This window comes from Antechinus flavipes, chromosome 5, assembly GCF_016432865.1.
Source record: "Antechinus flavipes isolate AdamAnt ecotype Samford, QLD, Australia chromosome 5, AdamAnt_v2, whole genome shotgun sequence".
NCBI lineage: Eukaryota > Metazoa > Chordata > Mammalia > Dasyuromorphia > Dasyuridae > Antechinus > Antechinus flavipes.
In genome coordinates this window covers 44,622,759-44,644,858 of record NC_067402.1, presented here as the reverse complement: position 1 = coordinate 44,644,858, position 22,100 = coordinate 44,622,759, and the positions used below count along the sequence as shown (strand labels likewise).

General features: G+C 38.0%; 1 protein-coding gene across 1 annotated transcript in view; it reads right to left on the bottom strand.

Moving 5' to 3' along the window:
* CRTAP (cartilage associated protein) overlaps nucleotides 1-19,577 on the bottom strand; it is a 61,256-nt gene extending 41,679 nt beyond the window's left edge. Inside the window, exon 1 of the mRNA XM_051961841.1 lies at nucleotides 18,169-19,577. Coding sequence (XP_051817801.1) covers nucleotides 18,169-18,720 — 552 coding nt within the window. The 5' untranslated portion in view covers nucleotides 18,721-19,577. The remainder of the gene's footprint in view (nucleotides 1-18,168) is intronic.
* Nucleotides 19,578-22,100: the final 2,523 nt, after the last annotated feature.

Below are 22,100 nucleotides of genomic sequence, written 5' to 3'. Positions count from 1 at the left end.
CTTCTTAAATTTTTTCTACTCATGACCCTTTTTCACCTGAAAATTTTTTAAATGATCCTGGGCATATACATAGGTAAAACAGGTATACAAAACAAACATTTACCTATAATAAATCATAATTTTGCAACCACTTCATTCAAATTACGAGACCACATATGGGGTCACACAGTTTAAGAAGCTGGGGTTTAGAAGATGCTTTAGATTTCTTCTTTGCTCCAGGTGACAGAATTTGGAGTGATGGATAAAAGGTACAGAGAGTTAGATTTAAAAAAAAGAAAAGAAAAACTCCCTAAATATTCAAAAGAGAAATGATCTGCTTCTAGAGATTGTGGATTTCCCCTCAAATGAAGTGAAATTTAGATGACAACTTGTTAGGTTTCTTGTAGAGAAAGAAGGGAAAAGAGAGAGAGATAGAAATAAAGAAAAACAAGGAAAAGAAAAGGGGGGGGTGGGAAGAAAGAAGGAAAGAAAAGAATATTTATTAAGTGCCTTCTCTGTACCAGGCAAAATGTATTTCATTTGATTTTCACAATTATTGGTTCTTTTTTTTCATCTCATAAATAAGTAGATATAAGCCTTCTTTGATATAAACATGCTAAGCTGGCTGGTCCTGTGCCAGCATCTCCTGTATCTCACAATCTCTTCCCCAATTATCCCATTTGTAAAGCAGGGATAAATAATATTGTACAAATGAGGTCCTGAGTAGCTAAATGGACATTAGCAGAGAAAGCCTGAAGCACTGACAGGACTCTAATACTCCCTGAGGCAAGCAAGGAGAAAAGAGGTAAAATCATCTCAATCTTAAGTGAGTCTTTTTTTTTTAAGTAGGATATAAAAGTGTTCAAGTGGACTTTGATTACAGTTCCATTTGAGGTGGAAATCTCTAGAAACTCTACTTTTCTTCAATCCAATCAAAAAGCCAAATTACAATATCAAACCCTGAGGTTATATTTCTTCTATAAATATGGTGGGGTATCATGTGGAAATATGTTCCATAATGAAAAGGAGGATGTTCTTAATAATACTGGGACATGGGGCAAGAAGTTATCTCAGTCTTTCTTTGCTTTCAACTTTCTCTAGCTAGAAGTATCTGCCTTCCCTCTTCAAGGCTACAGAATAGACATCCCCAATAATTAAAAATAGATTCTTATTGCTTATAAATAACCACTTCCCTTTTACAGATGAGAAATGTAAACGGAGAGGGAAGATGGTCTTCTTTCCTATAGTACACTTATTATAGTTTCATATTCTTTGTTACATGGTTTTATGCAGCTTTAAAAATTTATAGGCTCACAACATTTTTTCATTATATTACATTATATAATTGTTTATATTATTAATACTCTCTCTTGCTCTTGCTGATGATTTGTATCATTGTCTATGTATATTAAAGAGGAGATGATAGTCTTATTGGTCAGATCATATCTAGAGTAATGGGTTCAGTTTGGGGCAGAATATTTTAGGGAAAATATTGACCAGCCAGAAAGATAAGGAAATGAGGATATAAGGAATCACTTGAAGGAACTTATGATGTTTTCCCTGAAGAAAACAAAGAAGATACTATAACTGTATTCAAAAGATGGCCATAAGGAAGATAGATTGTATCTGTGCTACTTGGCCTTACAGGACAAAACAAGGAACAATAGGTACAAGCCATCAAGGGCAGATTTCAGTTCAACAGAAGAAGAAAAAAATTGTCTTTTTAGAATCTTCAAGAAGAGATAGGATAATCATCTACTGAGTTATGATATAGGAAGGGTTTCTGTATTGGGTAGAGAATTGAAATTGAAGCTCTCTAAGACTCATTTCAAAATTAATATAATACATGAGAAGACCAATCTCACAGTCCTATGTATTTTTTCTTTCTTAGGGTTCTGTCCCCTTACTCATATGACTAAAAGATTCTAGGTCCAATTGTTCAGAGGTTTTATTCCTCACTGCACACTCACAACATTTGTTATATTTATCTAATGGTAGAGGGAGAAATTGGTCTTTTTGGTTAGGTGCTAAAATTGTATTCTGGTAGTAACAGCCTAAGGCAGGGCTGAGTGTCTTAGCCCACCTCTCTGTTTCAGCCAGCTATCTTTTTCCCTACTGAAAGTATCTAATATCACCAGACCCTTAGCTGGTGATCTTGAGTTGATTTCCACACTAGCACATTTTGCTTGGTTTTGATTCCAAGACTCTTTGGATTGTAGTTGTTCAATCATGTCCAACACTTAATATTCCCATTTGGGGTTTTCTTGACAAAAAATACTGCCATTTCCATCACTAGACATTTTACAAATGAGGAAACTGAGGCAAAATGGAGACGTGAATTGCCCAGTGTCACACTCAAATTGTCTTAGGATGATGAATCTTCCTGACTCTAGGACCAATACTCTATCCATTTTGCCACCTAGCTGCCCCAAGTCTGGAGTAGTTAATGGATTTGAAGTGAGAGCAACCAACTTTATATCCTGTTGCTGCCATATGCTAGCCATGTGACTCCAACCCAGTCCTACCCTCTCTGTACAAATATCTACAAAATGAAGGAGTTGGACAGAATGCGAAGGCCCCTTCTAGCTCTAAATCCAACATCTCTTGCTTCTAAAGCTGTCACAACAACAAGAGTCAAAAAGACATAGAGTCTTAATGAATACCAAAAAAAAAAAAAAAAAAAATCAATATCAAATGGGGTTGGAATGAGTATTATAGTTAGATATGTTCAAGTTACTTTAGATTTCTTGGAAAATAAAGCGTATATTGAGATAGGGCAACTAAGTAGCATACAGGAGAGAGTGCTAGATCTGGATTCAGGAATACCTGAATTCAAATCCAGTATTAGACATTTACTAGCTGTATGACCCCAAGTTGACTGTGTTGGTCTCAATCCCTTATCTATAAAATGAGCTGGATCAATGATCAACCAAGAAAGACTGATTTTTCTCAGTGGTTCAATGATCCAAGGCAATCCCAATAACTTTGGAGAGAAAATTCCATCTGCATACAGAGAGAGAACCATGGAAACTGAATATAAATCAATACACTCTGTGTTCACTTTTTCCTCCCTTTTTCTTCTGTTTTTTTTTTTTCTCTCTCATGGTTTTTTCCTTTTATTCTGACTTTTCTTTCCCAACATGATTCATAAAGAAATATGCATTTTAAAAAATGAATGTACATGTATAGCCAGAAAAAAAAAAAGAAAACAATAATAAAGGGGAAAAAATAGAACTAATGAAGTTCATGTATGTATAAGTGATGAATATTTTTGTCCTAACAATTTTTGTTTTAAAACTTTTTTCTTTTGTTAGATAACAAAATAAATGAGATTCAGTTTAAAAAAATAAAATAAAATAAAGCAGAAGGAAATGACAAACCACTCTGGTATCTTTGCCAGGAAAACTCCAAATGGGGTCATGAAGAATCAGACATGATTGAAAAAGGACTGAACAAGAAAAAAATCTATATATGTGTGTGTGTACATGTAAATTTCTTGTTCAGTTGTTTCCATATATATAATATTTAAAATGTGTGCATATATTATATATATATATATGTATATATATATAAAGAAAAAAAGAGGAGAGAAATGTGTGTGTATATACATACATATATATATATATATATACACACACACATATATATTGAAAAAAGAGACAGAGACAGGCAGAGAAAGAGGCTTAGAAATAAATATTTGAGGCAAATAGCTTGTGCCTCGACCTATTAATATGGTTAGGTTATGGATTTCAGAGGGCTGTCACCTTTTCACTATCATTATAAATGTTAATTATTTAATCAAACACTAGTCACAACTAATATCACTAATAATCATCCCTCAGGAATTATAATTCTAATAATGAATAGTTTATCTTATTTGTGTATAATGCTTTATAATTTTCAAAGAGCATTCCCATGAATTACTATCTTGAACCCCAACATTTTGTTATATATGACTATTCCACTACTAGAAATCTCCATATACTCCATTATTTAACATTTGAAAGATAACTTCAGAATGGATCCATCTTTTATGTGTGGGAATTGGTCTCTGACTTCCCCCATATTAGGGACCCAAAATATTATATGATATGATTTTACAATCTAACCAAGATCCTTCTAAGGATATATCTGATATCAAAAAGTATGTGTAATGACTAAAAAGGTGCCTGTGGTTAAGGCCCCAGGAATGCCACTTTTCCCCAGTTCCCAGAGAGTGAGTTAAAGGTATTTTATGGGATGTATCCAGTCTTAAACAACACTTTCCAGGAGATCATAAGAAACATGTTCCTTCAATTCATCAGAGAGAGTAGTCACTAGATACAAAGTTTCATTCTAGATACTACTATACAATATGAAGATTTTTAAAAATATAGTCCCTATCTTTAAGGGACTTTTACTCTCTCCTCCTTCCTCAGTTTGTTCTTCCTCTATCTCTTTGGGTTGGATGGATCCTATTAAGATGAAGACTCTACTGCATCACTCCTGAATCCTAACTTTTGTGTCCTGTATTGGTAGCATTAACCACAATAGTATCCAATAAGCTGTGTGTGTGTGTGTGTGTGTGTGTGTGTGTGTGTGTGTGTGTGTGTGTTGGGGAACTCCCAAATATCCACGGATCCTTCTTATGCTCTTCCTTGTTCTTATGCCCTATTGTAATGACAGCTCCAAGGAAGTAATGCAGGAAAAATCTATGGTATTGGGTGTTATGGGCCAGAACTCTGAAACAAGGATTCTTACAAGGTGTTGTCAGTAGAATTGATGAGACAATGGTTGTCTAGTTTATCATGGTGCTTAATAGTCTCTAAGTTCAGTATGATTGATTTAATCTTACAACAAATAATGGTTTACTAGTGATATAATGATTGGTTTATACTCAGTATACTCAGTATAGAGCATATAAGCCGAGACAAACTCAGCCAAAGGAGGCAGAGACAGATTCATTCCATAGTCCACCTTTGTGGTGGCTGGAAGCTGAAGCACAAACCCTTGGACTCAGACTCACTTCATCTCACACCTCCATGGTGGCCTGTCTTCCTGCATTTTCTCCACTGAAACCAAGACTCTGGAAGGCTTTTAAAAAACTAACTGGCCCCAGGAAAGGAGACAAGACTTTGAAAGAGATAATAAAGGATTTGGACTTTAACATCTGGCTATTCTCATGGTGATTACTCATCGGTAGGAAGACTGCCCCAAAGACCTCCAGAGAACACTACATTTTGGCATCCAACAGGAGGCCAAGGACCTACATCTGTGACCCAGAAATTAGGGTGAGTATAAAAACAGACAAGAAGGAAATCTTGTTAAGTGCTAAATTAGTGATTCCGCTGAAATGGGACAAGTGTTTATAAAGAAGCCTTCTTTTCCACCTCAAGGAAAATGTGTTGAAAGCTTGGTTAGACTGATAAAAAGCCAAGGTTTGATTGTAACTTGGGAGCAGATCATTGAACTTTTAGAAACTGTACAGTACACATCTCCTTGGTTCTCAAAGGAAAAAGAATTAGATCCAAATGAGTGGAAATTAGTAGGAGAGCAACTATGTGAATACTACAATGATAATGAATCTGACTCAATTTCTAAAGAAACATTTAATACATATAACTTAATACAATTGGCTTTAAGAAATCACATAAGTTATAGAATAAGGAAAAGAAGAAAGCGCAGGAGGAGGAGGATACTGACAAACTGTGAAAAGGATGAAGAATTAGACAAACTAGGTGAAAAGCATGAAGAATTAGACAAGAATGGAGTTAAGTACAAAGCTGATGAAATTAAGGAGTGTGGTGCTTCACAGCAGGAGCCATTAGGGCATTCCTCAACCCTTGACCTATCCCTCTCAATTAACCCTTCATGGGTGGAGGGAGAAGGAGGGGGAGGGGCACTGACACCATCAGCATCATCCATGCAGGAGCTTTGTCCACCTCCTATAACAAGATTACAAAAGCATTAGTTAGAGCTAAAAAGGAAGGACAGGATATATCTGGTTTAATAAATGCATACCCTGTGACTGAAGAATTTGATTCTTCAGGTCAACAAAGGAGAAGATACACTTCTTTTGATCTGGAAAAAATTGAAGATTTGAAAAAGAGTTGTACTTTTTATAGGGCTACATCTTCTTATGTTAAGATATTAGAGAATTTGGCTTATGAAATTTTAACCCCTAGTGATTGGAAATCTATAGCAAGGACATGTTTACAATCTGGGCAAAACTTGTTGTGGTTTTTGGGGTATAGTGAATTATGCAGGATACAAGTACAAGGAAATAGGCAAACTGGAGTTAATATACAAATCATTTTTGACCAACTAGCAGATAAAGATCAGTATGCAGACACTTTAGCACAGATTAATTACTCTATAGCAAACTGCTGCTGCTGCTATCAAACCATGGGGCTCCCAAGCAGGAAAAGATGGAGGAGAAGCCTTCACAAAAATAGAGCAATGTTCAAATGAACCCTTTGCTGATTTTGTGGGACGTCTGCAAATAGCTGTCATACGAATATATTGGAGAAAATGCAGCTACAGGAATTATGATAAGACAACTGGCTAAAGAAAATGCTAATGAGGTTTGTAGAAGAAGTATATGGGGAGCACACAAAGATGCTCCTTTAGAGGAGATCATAAGGACCTGTGCCACAATGGGCACAAATGCCTTTTACACCCAGGCTATGAAGCAGAACATGGGAAGACGGGGTTCCTCTTGACAAGGGACTTCCAACAGACTTGCCAATGCTTTCAATGTGGTAAAGTAGGGTCTCTGAAAGCTCAATGTAGGCATAAAGACAGAGTGAGAAAACAGGGTAAGAGAATAAGACCCAAAACCCCATGTACAAAATGCAACAAAGGCTTCCATTGGGCTTCAGAGGGTAGATCGACCTAGGGAAATGAGAGGTGGGGCCTAGCTCCAGGGCCTCAGGTGGGGCATGATGGCAGCCAAGGTTACACCCAGAGAGTCTTTAGTAATTCAATATTACGACATGATCAATCAGCCAAAAAGCAATCAGATGGCAGAAAGGGATTACATGATCAATCAGCCAAAAAATAATTACAACTGGGGAGAATACAGGCTTTTTAACCCAAGGGCAGTGTCCAATGCAAGCAGCTCCAGTGTTATTACCAGGTGATGAGGAGAGATTTAGAAAGTGGTAAACTAAAGGGACCGGATAGATTAACTGCTTGGGAGAAAGGGTTTGCCATCTCTATAGATGGAGAAGGAATCAGATGGGTGCCAGTGAGCACCTGAAGAGAGAAAAAGAGAAAAAACCTGGAAACAAAGGAGAAGACCTAAGAAACATCTGACAATGAAAGAGCATGGCTGATAATGAGACTGTTGCAAAACTTCAAAACCAGCAAGAATCATCGGGTTTCCTGAGATAAAAAAATTGTAGTTAAGACTGTTGCAGAATTTTAAAACCATCAGGAATCACTGGATTCCTTAAGATGAAAAATTGTTGATAAGACTGTTGCACAACTTCAAAATCTGCAGGAATCATTGGATTCCCTGAGATGAAAAATTGTTGATGAATCTATTGCAGGACTTCAAAACTTGCAGGAATTATTGGATTCCTGACATATGAAGTAATAGACAATAAATTGATTTTGGACTATTTCTAGGACTTATGGACATGTATAATTCCTCATGTTGATTCATGTTTGTTACATCACTACTAGCCTCTGTTACCATGTGCTTGTATAATGACTCCCATGTTAATGGATTTATGTATACCTGTTTCAAGTGAGACCCTTCAGAAACTCATTAATCTGTTTTGATTCCCCATTTTCTTTTGGTTTTCATCTCCCTTTCTGTGATCACCTCCTTTTATGGTGTTTTCACCCCTTTTTTGAGGAGTCAGGGAAGGTGTGATCACATATTTTGGAGGGTTCTTACCTCCTTGAGAAGTCAGGGAGGATGTGACCACCTTATGTTCTAAAACAAAAGCAAGCGGGAGTTGGGTATCACAAAAACCTGGGGGAAGGGGACAGCTGAAAACTCTATGAAGGAGAAATGGAAGCAACAAAAAAAAACCCATTAATTTAGATTGCATTAATACAAGTATAGTGTCTAGAACGAGAGAGGTGACAATCCTACTGCATTTTAATCTGGTCAGACCACATCTAAGTATTATGTGCAATTCTGTGCTCCATAGTTTTAAGAACACTGACAAGCTTGAATGTTTACAGAGGAGGATGAGCTAGAATATGAAAAATTGGAAATCATACCATATTTTAACTAGTTGGAGGAACTAGAGAGAAGAGAAAATATGGGGATAAAGATGAGTGGAATTGGGCAAGGAAGGATATGATAGCTTTATTCTGAAGACCTGTCTTAAAAAAAAAAAAGGTTTGTCTCAGAGTACAGAACTAGATGCAAAATGGATGGATGTTAGAAGACAGATTTTACATTAATGTAAAGGGAAAATATGTAAAAAGTAGAGCCTTTGAACAATGGAACAGGAAGTCCTCAAGTAGAAATGAGATATCATCTTTTTTGGAATATTGTAAGGAGAGATTTCTATTCAGACATCAATTGAACTACATAAACCAAATAAAACTCAAATGAATTAAATACAGGGAAATTAATTAAATTAAGGTAATTTAAAGTAAGCTATGGTAATAATTTAAACTTAATTAATTAAATAAATTAAGGGTAGAAAAAAATCTCACAATTATATCTAGGGGCCAAAAAAAGTTTCACGTAGTAGGTAGCTCAGCTTAGCCTTGAAGGAAACTAAGGATTCTAATAGGAATTGATGGGAACTGAGGCAGAAGAGAGGAAGGAACACATTCTCTCTTTAAGAGATAACCTATAAAAGGCAAGAACATAGTATATGACATTTTAAGTTGAGGAACATGTAATACATACTTTATTCTTAAAAATAGAATTGTGAAGGGAAATTCGTAATTGTGTTATTCTTTGAGATCCTTTGGTGGGGTGGGGAATGGTGGGCATGATGGTACTCATATAGTGGTTCTCATTCTCTTCTTAGTTGGGACCCTGAGGTTTAGAGGACCATTCCCCTGGCTATTTCTATCATACTCCTTATACAGCCTATTGCTGCAGAGGCTTCTTAGATGGAGGAACAGCAGTTAACTAAAGGTGCCCTTTAGGAAGAGAAGCTGATCCTGACTCTATCCCTACAGTGAAAGAGCAAGTAAGTGAGCGCAGGACTTGCCATCTCTGATATGTTGCCAACTCTGGTCTAAGTTTTCATTGTGAAGGGTTGTGTCTGATTAGGGAATCACTTGTACAATATAGAAGGAATCCTGTAATAGATTTAGCCTCTGAACAGAACTTGGGCTACTAGTACAATAAATCTGTAATGCTTTTAAAATTGTTTAAATTACTTGAAATACATTATTAAAGATTTCTTTATATCTTTTTTCTTTTATAGGTTGATATTTCTATGAGCACGCTATCTTATACCATCTTCAATGAAAAGCAAGATACTTCTAGAGAAGTTAATTTTTTTTTTTCAAACCAATAGTGTGGCCAACTCAGAAACTATGAAACAGTTGCTTAAGTGGCATTTTCAAACATATCTGATAGAGGAGTTACATAATTTCTGTTTTACAATGTTTAGTTTGGGAAATCCTTCACTACCAATGATCTCAGAAAGATATAATTTGACAGTTGAAAGGCACCTCAATGGTCATCGAGCCAATTCCATGCCCTCAAAATAGCCCCACTATGGGTCCTGACTACAAATCCTGAGGTCTTCTCCACAGGCTAAAAGTCTTCTAGAACAGATTACTAAGATGTATTATCATCAATAGAAACACATATTAATTAAATATATAAGGGCAAAGAGCTCTTTTGGTATGACAAAGTTACAACTCTTGAAGGGCAACTGCCAGAGTAACTAAGGATTAGGCCATACCCAAATCTCCTTCTTAAAGAGTAATTGGTATCATATCATAAAGACATTCATATAATGGTTTAAGATTGGCCAAACAACAAGTTCTGTGTATCCTTTCCAATTGGGTTACACAACCAATCTACTTTCCTCCCTTCCTTCTTTTTTTTCCTTCCTCCCTCCCTTCCTTCTTTTTCTTCCTTCTATCCATATATGGTATCATACTCTTAACTACAGATTGTTGTGTCCTGCTTTCTAGAGCCCCCAATTTGAGGACACAACAACAAATGTTCTGTCCAAAGAAATCTTTTATTATTATTATTTTTTTAATGCTGAAATCTCTCAAGCTATTTTGGGGCTTATCTGCTAGATTTCGTTTTTAAGGACCACACCTAAAACTCAAATCACTTTGGCTCTCATTGATCCACCACCAATAGGTCCCAGGCCAAGCCCCAATTGTTTGGGTGGTGATTGTCTCAGTGTCAAGGTAAATAAAAATTGTTTCTGCATTAGTCAGCAAGCCTGAAGGTCTTTCTGTCCTAAATTAGTTTTGTTTTTGTTCTTATTTTTTGGCTAGGTGAAAGAGGCTATGATCTCCCTCAGTTCTTACCTAGCCTTAGTTACTGAATGGATATTGCCTCAGTCAAACTCAGACCTGTTAAATACCTGAGCTTAAAAAAGGCTGTTCTCCCACTGCATTCAGGGCCATCTCCAGTCCATCTTGCTACTGGACCCAGATGGCTCTGGAAGAGAAAGTGAGGCTGGTGACCTTATGCAGCCCTCCCTCATTTAAATCCAAGTCACTTAAATGTCATGGCATTCCCTCCCTGATGTCATGGTCACCTTCAAGAATGAAGGTGAAACAAGAAGGTTGGCCAAACACGTTATATACATTGTTTTATTTGAGCCTTGCAAGATCTCTATGATGTAAGAGTTACTGGTATTATTCCCATTTTGTAGGTGAGGAAATTGAGGTTTAGGGAGTAGGTTGCTATGGTCTTATAACTAGCCAATATCAAAGAATATGAGTTTGAATTTTTAAAAATTCAAATCTAACCTTCTATTGACAACTGCAAAAAATGGGGGAAAAAAAAACTTAAGTGTCATTTGCTCCCACCCAGAAGGCCCAAGAATAATGAACTACCAAAAATTTGAAAACTGTTTCCAACACACTGTGACCAAATAACAATGTTCAGATGCATAAAGACAGGACATCAGAGAGCCAAGTTTTATAAAGAAGTAGAACAAAACCCTTTCCCCTTATAGCACACATTACATAGTTGAGGTAAAAAGGAAGACATAGACCTCAGATTTATGAGGCCTTCCTTTCTATAATACTATACTATAAGTTCCTTAAATCATTCCCACTCTCTTTCCACTTCTAAGATCTCTCTGCTCTCCTTGCAAAGCTTCCAGTATTTTACACTTGTCACCTTCTCAAATAACTTCTCATTACTAATCTTTTTATTTGTTCCTATAGGGAATTGTCTGTCCATTTCCACAGATAATTGCCAATGTCCTAAATCTACTATTTTGATTAGTTCACATTTGACATTCTGGAAGTCCTCTGGTTCTGATAGAATTGTATGCTCCTTGAGAATAGGGATGGTTTTATTTGTATTTATATCATAGCACTTAACACAGGGATTGTCACATAGTAGAAATTTAACAATTATTTGTTGATTAATTGTTTGACTAGAATAGCTAACATCGCAATGATAGGTTCATTAGGAATTGCCCACCTTATGGCAGAAAGTTATCTAGGAATATTGCTCTTGTTACATAGCTAGTTCATTAGAAAGTTGTCCGCCTTATGGCATATTTGCCTTATTATGCTCTTTCCCCTTGTTATGGTGTCTTTCACCTTGTGAATTAATAAAACTTCCTTTTGGAAACTATCCCACTGCCAGCAACATAATAAAATCTTTGCTTCTTGATTCAGAGATAATCTAAGCCTACAAATTTTTTTGAGATACCTTGTGACACTTGCCCCAAATCCCAATATATTATGTACCTTCCACTCCTCAACATTTGGTAGACTGTATGGAGTGAATCCTGAAATCCCAATATATTTTTCATGCAAAACTTCTGTAGCCCTATCTGTATTCCATCAACATTATTGTACAGTATTAAGGATATAGCTCTTTCCAGAAACTGGCATAGTGCTCTCTAGAGTTTCAGTAAGAAAGCAGAGCCATGTGATATTACTCTCAGCTGTTCCTGAGTTTTATTTTCCTGTATGCTGAAGTTCAGAATATATCCCTTTTGCCCAGATAGAGAGCTCATACTGCCCCATACTTGTCACTGTAAGATGGGGCAATGGAGAACCGATCATTCTCTTTCTTTTGGCAGAGTCAAAATTCAGATAGGCAGAGAAATTGGCCTTGACCTTTTTGCCTTAAATTGTGACCCAGGCAGAGCCTGAACTAAATGAAAGCTATCAGTCACTCATGAAATTACTTCAATAGTAAGAGAGAATTCATAGCTGTTTTGGGCCAGAGCTATCCAATGACTACAGAAACTAGCAGAAGAAGATAAAGTGTGCTTTACCTCTTAGGACTTCATTTCTTCATCTATAAAATAAGCATCTCGCCTAGGTAACTTCAAAGATCATAACAGACTTTAAATCTGGCCTCCTCTGAATCCATGCATTCAAAGATTAAACTGAGTGAAATAAAAAATTGGTTTATAGAAGATTTTTTATAGAATAGATTTTGTTTTATAGTATATTTTGTTTATAGTAGCAGAAAATCTTGCTGTCAAGGCAGATTTAACCATGTAAAGTTAAAAAACACTTGCAACAGGATTTTCTAATTTATGAATAAAATATGATATGGATTGGGAGAGTTGGGGAATATTTAAAGAGAGAATGTTTTCAAATCTCATTTGTACATGATAACTAAAATAAGCAGAAAAAGAAACCTACTTTCCCTAAAAAGTTACAAATAGAACTAAAGGGACAATGATACATCAGCTTGAAAACTTTCATATCCTAAAATCTGGATGTTGAAAATTACATGCTATTAAATAACTGGTTTTGACTTAAAAAAAAAAAAAAAAAACACTTTCTGATTTTTTTTTTTTTTTTTTTTGCAAAACACCTTTATTTAATTTTTTTAAATAGATGTTTGAACTGTGGTGTTGAAAGGCCCCTGATAGTATCAGCTTCAATTAGATTGTAAATTTCTTGAGAGCAAGAACTACCTTTTGCTTCTTTTTGTAATACCAGAGTTTAATACAATGCCAGGCACTACTATATGCCTATTGACTGGCTAATAAGGCCTCAGTGGGAAAAAAAAAACCAACTTGGTTGACAAAAATTTTTACAGTTTCACATTTTGGGGTTGAAGGAAGAGGTGAAAGGAGGGAAAGGGTGATTTTGAAAATCAAACATTTTTAAAAACAACCAACTTCATTTCAAACAAAATATGCATGAGATTTGAAATCAGAAGACCTGTGTTTGAATATCAATCCTTCTTCTTATTACCAGTGTGAATTCACAAAAGTCATTTCACTTTCTTAGCTCCCAGCTTCATTAAATGCTAGATGAGAAACAGGACTAGATGATCTCTTCTGAATAAAAACAAATGCAAGATTAAATTTCATGCTATTTATTATAAGGAGCAAGAAAATTGGCCTTAAAGAAGAGGTAAGAAAATGCATCTCCCTCTAGTCTTTGCAGAGATGAGGAAATAGGGGTGTGGTATACTACATACACTTCTGACTCACTAAGTTTTGCTGAGTTATTTTGCTTTTCTTGCCTCTTACCATTTTTCCTTTGTTTCAAAGGAGGACTCCTTGAATAGGTGAGGGATATATTTGAAAATGAAAGCAAGATAAAAACAAAAGTGAAAAATGTTAGTAAATTCTTTAAAATAAAAAACTAGATAATCACAAAATCCCTTTCAGTTCTAAATCCTACAATCATATAATCTGGCTTTTTCATCAGACTATGCTTTTATTAGGTATTAAATTTCACAAGGCCAGAGATGATTTTTTTACATAAATGTTTTATCTCTTCGACTGCCTAGTAGAATCCTTTTCCTATAGTGGACACTTAATATTTGATGAAAAAATAAATGGATAAAGGAATATATATCCTCTGACATTACTGACATTACTTCTATGATCACTCCACCAAAGGGTATCCAGAGCTCTGAGTGGCCTAGGATGCTTAAGACTCCTACAAAAGCAACTTCTGACCAAGCTGCCTAAACAGAGGCAAGCTGCCCAGATCCCCCACAATAAAAATATCACATTTGTATGAGACTCAATAATGGTCAAGAAATCCAGTGAGAAACTGTGGTGACTTTTTGAAATCCAGAACTACACAAAAGGTCAGTCAGCAGCCCACAGGCAATAGAATAGGGGACTGCCAACAAAGCCAGTCCCAGTTTTAAAAAAACAAGTAGAGCAAAAAGACCAGAGAAATGTGTTGCTCTGCATGGTTCTCTATAGGAGGCAGCAAAATGGTAGGGTAGGCTCCCTCAATAAAGCTTCAGAATGATTATAACATCACATTGGGGCCTTCAGAAGCCCCAGGGAGCTGACGCAACCAATGCAAAGGTAGTTTGGACTAGAGGCCCCAAGGACTCTGAGGTCCCAGCACCCAGTCCTCAGGTGTTCTAGGAACATAGAAGAGTCAGCACTCTGAACTTCAACTTTTTTCTGAGGAAAAGGTCAACACAATAACTCTGATGACTCTGGTCAATACCAAGCAGGATTAATCACACACCCAGAAGTATAACAGAAACAAGGTTGGCCCTGGGCCAAAGTCCCAATCTAAGAACTAAAAATGATGATGTAACTAAAAAAGATGAGTTAACTAAAGACAACATCCATCAAAAGTTAAAAAAATTACTTTTATATTATAAATCTAGACATCATCACCAAAAGGAAAAAAAATAACTCCGAAACAATTGTAAGTAGAGTCTAAAAGAAAAGGGTTATTTTCTATAAGGACTAAATGAATAAATAGAAGAAATGAAGCAAAAGATTAGTAAAGAACTGGAGGAAGAATAAATATCTTTGAAGAAAAAGTGGTAAAACTTACCCAAGTAACAGATTGCCTGAAAATTAAAATAAAACAAATAGAAATCAATGAATTCTTGAGACTGCAAGAAATTTGAACAAAAATTTTAAAAATAGAAGAAATTGTAAGAATCTGAAATAGAAAACAACCAATCTAGAAAACAGATCCAAGAGAGATGATTTTGGAATTCACTAGAATACCTACAAATCATGATTAAAAAAAAAAAAGTCTAAATTTCAAGGATCATAAATGAAAATTGTCCAGATCTATTAGAACCAGAGTTTAGAAAGATCTGTCCAATGCTATCAGCTTGAAGGCATTCCAATCTGTTTGCCTCAATATCAATCAACAGTTACAGTTAGTACTTTATATATTTGTTGACTCAGTTATTAGTATCCCAGTTATCATTTAATTAATTAATGTCGATTCAATACTCTCTGGAATGACAATGAAGGGCTCTTAGAAATTCTCCTCAGAATGTCTTCCCCACAAAAGATTTTTTCCACAAAATAAAAGTTAGTTCAGTTCTCATCAGGAATGAAATATGGTTCAATTTTTTCCTTTTAAAATGGTAATTAAAAAAAAAAAAAAATAAAATGCAATTAAAATCACTTTTTTCAAAATGACTTTTCAAAAATTATCTTAGAGAAGATAATTAATTTTCCAAGTCCTAGAGAGATTCATTTTTCCATGGCAGTTAAATGTAATATCTTATAGAATCTCTCTTCATTACAATTAACTCTCCATGTCTCCTCAGGGAAAATATGATGTTATTCCCTCTTAAGTACTTCATACAAGTTCCCCCAAAGATGACAGTTAACTGTCCCTCTCAATATTTACTTTCTTCTTTGTTAAAGATATAATATAGTATACAGAGTGTCTGTGGGAAGGCCCAATGCAATATATATTGAAGAAAAATACAAGGAAACTATATATATACAAGAAAAATATATAAATGTACTTTTGTAGACATGAATTATACAAGAAAGTACTCCATAATAATAATAATCTATGATAAATGTAATAAGACAGTAGTAATACATAATAAATACAACTTGATCATATCATAAGATGAACCAAACTTAAAACGCTTGCTGTGTTCAACACTAAATAATTAACAATAATTTAGTCTAAGGATCTACCCCCACTTTCATTGCCTAGAGAGACAATGGGAGAAACTCACTTCTGCTGTCTGAACCAAGGATAGCCAATAGCTCCACCTCTAAGAAGATAGAATGAGGAAAATCTACCCACCATATGACCAGGTTGAGGATTTGTCAATTCTTAGAGAGAGGCTACTAAGGTCTTAAATTACATGTGGCATAATGAAGGTATTACTTAGCTAGTGTTCACTGACACAGGAGAAGAAGACAGAGAAAAGAAAAAAATGATAATTTACACATAATTCTTTGTCACCAAAAGACTTGGAGCAAAGATGGGACAGCCATTGATTATTCAATTCAACATTCTTTAGATATATATATAACATGTAAAACACACATGTTAAGTGTATATTGGATTACTTGCTGTCTAAGGGAGGGGGTAGGGGGAAGGAAGGGATAAAAAAATTTGAAACACAAGGTAAACACTGTGCCAACTCCTTGGAGATTTAAAAAATTTTAAATTACACAGTTTCTGCCCTAGTGGAACTTCAGAAGAGGGGATTGATAGGAGCAAAGGAAAGACCCAAGACAAAATGCTATGCAGTCAGAGGGCTATCAATTCATAAACATTTATTAGGCACCTACTATGGGTCTGGCAAGGCAAAAGACAGTCCCTGCTCTTAAGGAACTCATAATAAAGGAGACAATAAGAAAAACAATTACACATAAGCAAACTAAATACATAGGATAAACTGGAAATAATCATGAGATGAAGCACAAGCATCAAAGGGGATGGAGAAAGGCTTTTTTGCAGAAGGTGGAAATTTAGCTGGGACTTGAAGCAAGTCTGAAGACAAAAGGATGGAGAGAATTCCAGACCTGGGGAACAGCAAGTGACAAAGCCCAGAGTTGGATGATGCAGTTTCTTTCTGCAAGGGAGTATCAAAGAAGCCAGTATCACCCAAGAATACATGGAGAAGATTGTGGTATGAAACAACTGGAAAAGTAGGAAGGAGCAAGTTATGAAGAGCTTTGAAGGCTGGAGAATTTGATATCACTAGGGAAGCTAATAACAGAGAGACTGTTGGAGAAAGCTGAGAATTTAGGGTTTTTCAGTGTTTTGTACATTGTGTATAATCAATTCTTCTCGATATGAATTAAAATAGAAGCGGATGTACAAGCGCAAATGGACTGTGCCAACATGGAAAACTGAAGCAATAGCTTGAGCATGGACCTGGGGGTTGGTGATAAAGACTGGGCTTGGAGATGAGATACTTTGTTCAGGCAAACTTTGGTTTGAATGGTCTCAAATCTCTTCTGAGATGTTTAAAGGCGAATGCACTGTAGGTGGATGGGAGTAGCTTAGAAATGACTTAAGACAAAGAGGAAAGAAAGGAAAGGGCATCGGTCAAGGAATTAGAGGAACCTGAGTTAAAATCCGAGTTCAGACAATACTCTTGTGACTCTGGGTAAATCCTTGCTCTCGGTTTCCTCATCCTTCATTTTATGAATAGGGTTGGACTGGTTGGAGTCTGAGTCCCCTTTAATCTCCAGATCTGTGATTTTAGGATGAGTGATGTAAGAAGCCTGTTGTTGAATGAGTGAATGAAGCATTTACAAAGCACAAAACATAGGGTTACTCTCTGGGGATACAAATTAAAAATGGAAGTGGCAGGGCCAGACCGTAAGGAATTCATATTCTATTGGGAGGAGACAAAAGATTCCAAAGTCCAGCCCCCAGAAAGCTTTTTTTTTTTTTTGATTGTAGCCTAAGGAGAGTAAATGGGCACACTCTTGCAAGCTGCCCAGGCAATTATTATGGGAAGTATTGCAGATTATGACTTGATTGTGTGTGTGTGTGTGTGTGTGTGTGTGTGTGTGTGTGTATGTGTAAAGGGGGAACGAAAGAATATTAAAAAGTTTATGTTTGTTCATGATTATCACTTCAAAACTTAAAAAAAAAAAAAAAAAAATTGAAGAAAAAAAGTTTTCTGTGAGTTGTCTGGGTGGGTCTCGGTTTCTCCAGCTGCAAAACGAGTTTGGATTCGTTGACTTCTAACGTCCTGTCCAGCTCCAAAGCTAAAAGGCTGGGGATTGGGTTGGGGGATGCGGCGGGGGTCCCTGGGGAAGAAAGACACGGGCGGGGCGTTCTCCTGAAGGAAGGGCAGAGTTGGGGGAGGGGCGGGGCCGGGGGCAGGCTTACCTTGAAGTAGGCGTATTGAAGGAACTTGTAGGGCTCCCGCCGCTGGAACTCGTCCAGAACCTCGCGGCTGGGCTGGGACTGGCGGAAGGCGGGGAGCCCCTGCTTGCAGCGCTTGAGGCATCTGGCGCGGTGCAGCAGGTCCCCGAAGAGCCGCAGTTCGGGGAAGTCGGCGAACCTGTCCCGGGGCTGGGGCTGAGGGTCAAGGCCAGGGTCCGAGGCGGGCGCGGGCGGGTCCCCGTCCATGCGCACGGTGCTGCAGTTGAGGTGGCAGAAAGCCTCGCTGTCCCGCAGCAGGCGGTGCAGCCGCATGCTGATCTCCAGGTAGCCCACGCTCTCGGCCCAGTTCTCGTGGCCGTACTGGTCCAGGCCGTACTTGTAGGCGGACTCCAGGGGCATCAGCTCGTCCCGGGGGAAGCTGCGGAAGCTGTAGCGCTCGTACTGCGCCCGCCCGGGGCTCAGGGAGCAACAGAAGCACAGGGCGCAGAGCAGGGCTCGCCCCGCAACAGCGGCCACCCCGAGGCGGGGGGGCCGGCCCCGGCCGCCGGGTCCCATCCCGCTGCCGCAGCTGCCCTGCCCGAAGGCCTTCGCCCAGCCCGCCCCGGACCCCTAGGGCTCACCCCTCTCCCACACCTTTCAGTGGATGCCTGTCTGACTGTCGGGGGGTCAGCCTGGGCTCCCACCACGTAGCCAAAGAGGAAGAGGGAAGGGGAGGGGTGGGACAAAGGGGCAGGAAGAGGGAGCAGGAATGAGGGGGGAGTCTTCTCTTCGTCCCCTCACTATGGCCCCCCGTGGCTTGCCCCTTTCCCCACCCCCACGGAGGGTGTCTGCCTTACTGTCGGGGTGTCTGCCTGGGCGACCACCACGTAGCCAAAGAGGAAGAGGGGAGGTGGAAGGGGGGGAAAGGAGCAGGAAGAGGGATCAGGAATGCAGGAGGAGAGTTTGCTTTTTGCCCTCCCACTCCGGGCCTCTCTTGGTAGGCTTCCCTTACTCGGGCGGGGATTTAGGAAAAGATTGACAACTTGGGGCTAGCTGAGGGGGGGAGCCTTCCAGGCCCAGCCGGGCTGCTGCCTCTGCCACTCTGGCCAAAGTGGGAAAGCCCTTCCCTGGAAAGAGGGGGTCGTGTCTGACTGGGGCCTCCCTCAACTTTCCTGTCTGTAATCCCCAATGCCTTCCCCTTACATCTCCATCTTCAGGAGTCTCATCCTACCCATCACACTCTCAGATTCAATATTAACAGTCAAAAAAAGGAGTTACAAAGTCAATATTTGTTAAGTATCTACTGTGTGCTAGTCCCGGCCAGAAAGGATCTCTATCCAAATATCCAATACTTTCTTCTACAACTCTTTGACCCTTAACCCTTTCTACTTTTAGCTATAAATTATTTACAAATGTAACTTGTTTTACTTATTAGGTATTAAGCTTTTTGAAGGCAAGGAGCTGATTGGACTTTGTCTTTTATCACATATTTATAGCTGGAAGGAACCTTAACAGGCATAATTAAGGTAACTGATCTCTAAAAAGCTTCAAGGATGTACTAAGGGTCACACACACTAAGTGGAATTAGAATCCTTGTTCCTGACTCCCAGTTGCCTATCCACCACCATATTTGCCTCATTGTCTAGTACTGTACCCTATATATAAGGTAAATATTTGTCAGACTGGATGAAAATGATCATTGACCCAAACCGAGTGGTTTTGAAAGTACTTTTGTAATGCCGGAGAAACTGAGGTAAAATAGAGATTAGAGAGTTTTTAGTATTTTATTTGAAAGGGGAGAGATTAGTTGAGACCAAGTTAGGATCCATAGTTTGGTCCCAGGGCTGAATGAGGCCATCCTCTCCAAGAATCCAGCCTACAGCCAGCATCTAGCCAGCATGCAGCCAGCAGCCAGCAAGCCAATGCCAGTTCCCAATGACATTTATACAGAATAGCTAAAGAAGGGGGGGTGGGAGCGGTGGGGAGGGTGCAATTAAGGAGATTGAGGTAGAACAATTAGGGAAACAGGCAGAACCAATTTAGGGAAACTCAGGACAATAAGGAAAACTGAGTCAGGACAATAAAAGAGAACTGTGGCACAACACTTTCATATTCATTTTTACTTGATCTATTTCATAATCCCTTGGAATTGTAAATAGAGGTATTAGCTCCATTTTCAGTGGAGAAAACAGGCTTAGGGAGAATGGTTTATCCAACAATAGGCCACCAGTGAGTTTTTTAAATTCAAATTTTCTGCTTCTTTGTACAGTGGCTGGATGTTTCTCAGATATGAGGGTGTGACAAAATACCCTCCTTTAGTTGGAATGTTTGTGTTTCAATGTACGGTTCAATGCTGATAAAAACATAACAACATACAACTGAATAGGGATAATTGTAACCATCAAATGAAATCTGGAATAAGATGTTCAAAGCCCTATGCAAACTAAGATTATTTAATATTCAGCCAACACTAATTAAAAGTGCCTACTGTTTGGTGCCGACTTGGACAATCAGAATAGGAAGTCCAAAGAGAGGAAATACCCCATAGCAATTTAGATTGGCAACTGTTCAACAGTGTAATCTTGGAAAGTTTTCTGAAGGCTACCTGAATTGCTCAGGGTCATACATCATACAGCTAATATATGTCCTGTTTGAACTTAAAATGAGGTAGAAACTGTATCTTCTTGAATATGTGTTATTTGAGTAGTATGTTTTACTCTTTATGATCTTGACAAAGATTTGCCATTTCCCTTTCCAGCTCCTTTTACAGATAAGGAAACTGGGGCAAACAGATCTAAGTAACTTGCCCAGCATCACACAACTATTAAGTGTCTGAGGTTAGATTTGAATTCAGTTAAAAAAAAAAGTCTTCCTGATTCCAGGTTTGACATTCTTTACATTGTGGTACCTAACTGCCCTGTCTTCCTGAATAAAGTTGCCTATAAATTCAGAATTAAATTAATCCAGTTCCAGACCTTAAGAAATTGAAAGATTGCATAATAGTTAAGAAACACTAGAAATATACACTATTTAACTGTAACTCTATCAGCTTTTAAAATAATAGACACTATTTGTGGAACATCCAAAAAAGCAATGAGTCCTATCATATGCCAACCAGCTTCTCCAGCCACCAAATTTCTCTCCTGTCTATTCTGGATTCTGAGAGGCAGAACATCACACGTCATAATTCTTTAAATACAAATCTCTCTGTTTGACTTTTAAAGCCACCCCCAACTTGACTCCGGTTTAGGTTTTTTGTTTTAATAGACATTTCCTCTCATGTACTCTAAGGTCCAGACAAACTGACTTCCTTTCCATTCCTCAGAGAGCAGGGAGCTTTCCTAACACATGTCATTTCTTCATCCATTAGTAGTGCTAAATTGGGAAGAACCTGATACATGCTTAAAAGGCAGGACTGCAGAATGATTAGAATACTCCCACACCAGATATGGATTACCAGTTGTTCTGACTGTACCAAGCATGCCCGAAAGGAAAAGCTCCTCCTTTCACTATGTAGCCCCAAGGCTGGCAGGGAAACATCTGGGCAAGTCACTTAATCTGTCAAGATCTCAGTCTACATATACATAAAATGGAATAGAATGCTGACCTTGGAGTCAGGAGAATCTGCCTTTGACATTTAATAGGCAAGTCACTTAATTTTTTTTTCCCCCTGAGGCAACTGGGGTTAAGTGACTTGCCCAGGGTCACATAGCCAGGAAGTGTTAAATATCTGAAGCTAGATTTGAATTAAAGTCCTCCTTATTTCAGGACTGGTGCTCTATCTACTATACCAACTAGCTGCCCCTCTCATTTAATTTCATGAACCTTACTTTCCTAATCCATAACATGAACAGTGTATAAAGAATCACATTGACAAGATGAACCCTGAAACTGTCCCTCTTGACTTTTGGGGGGAAGCAATGGGGGTGAACTCTGAAACTGTGTGCCCTTTGATC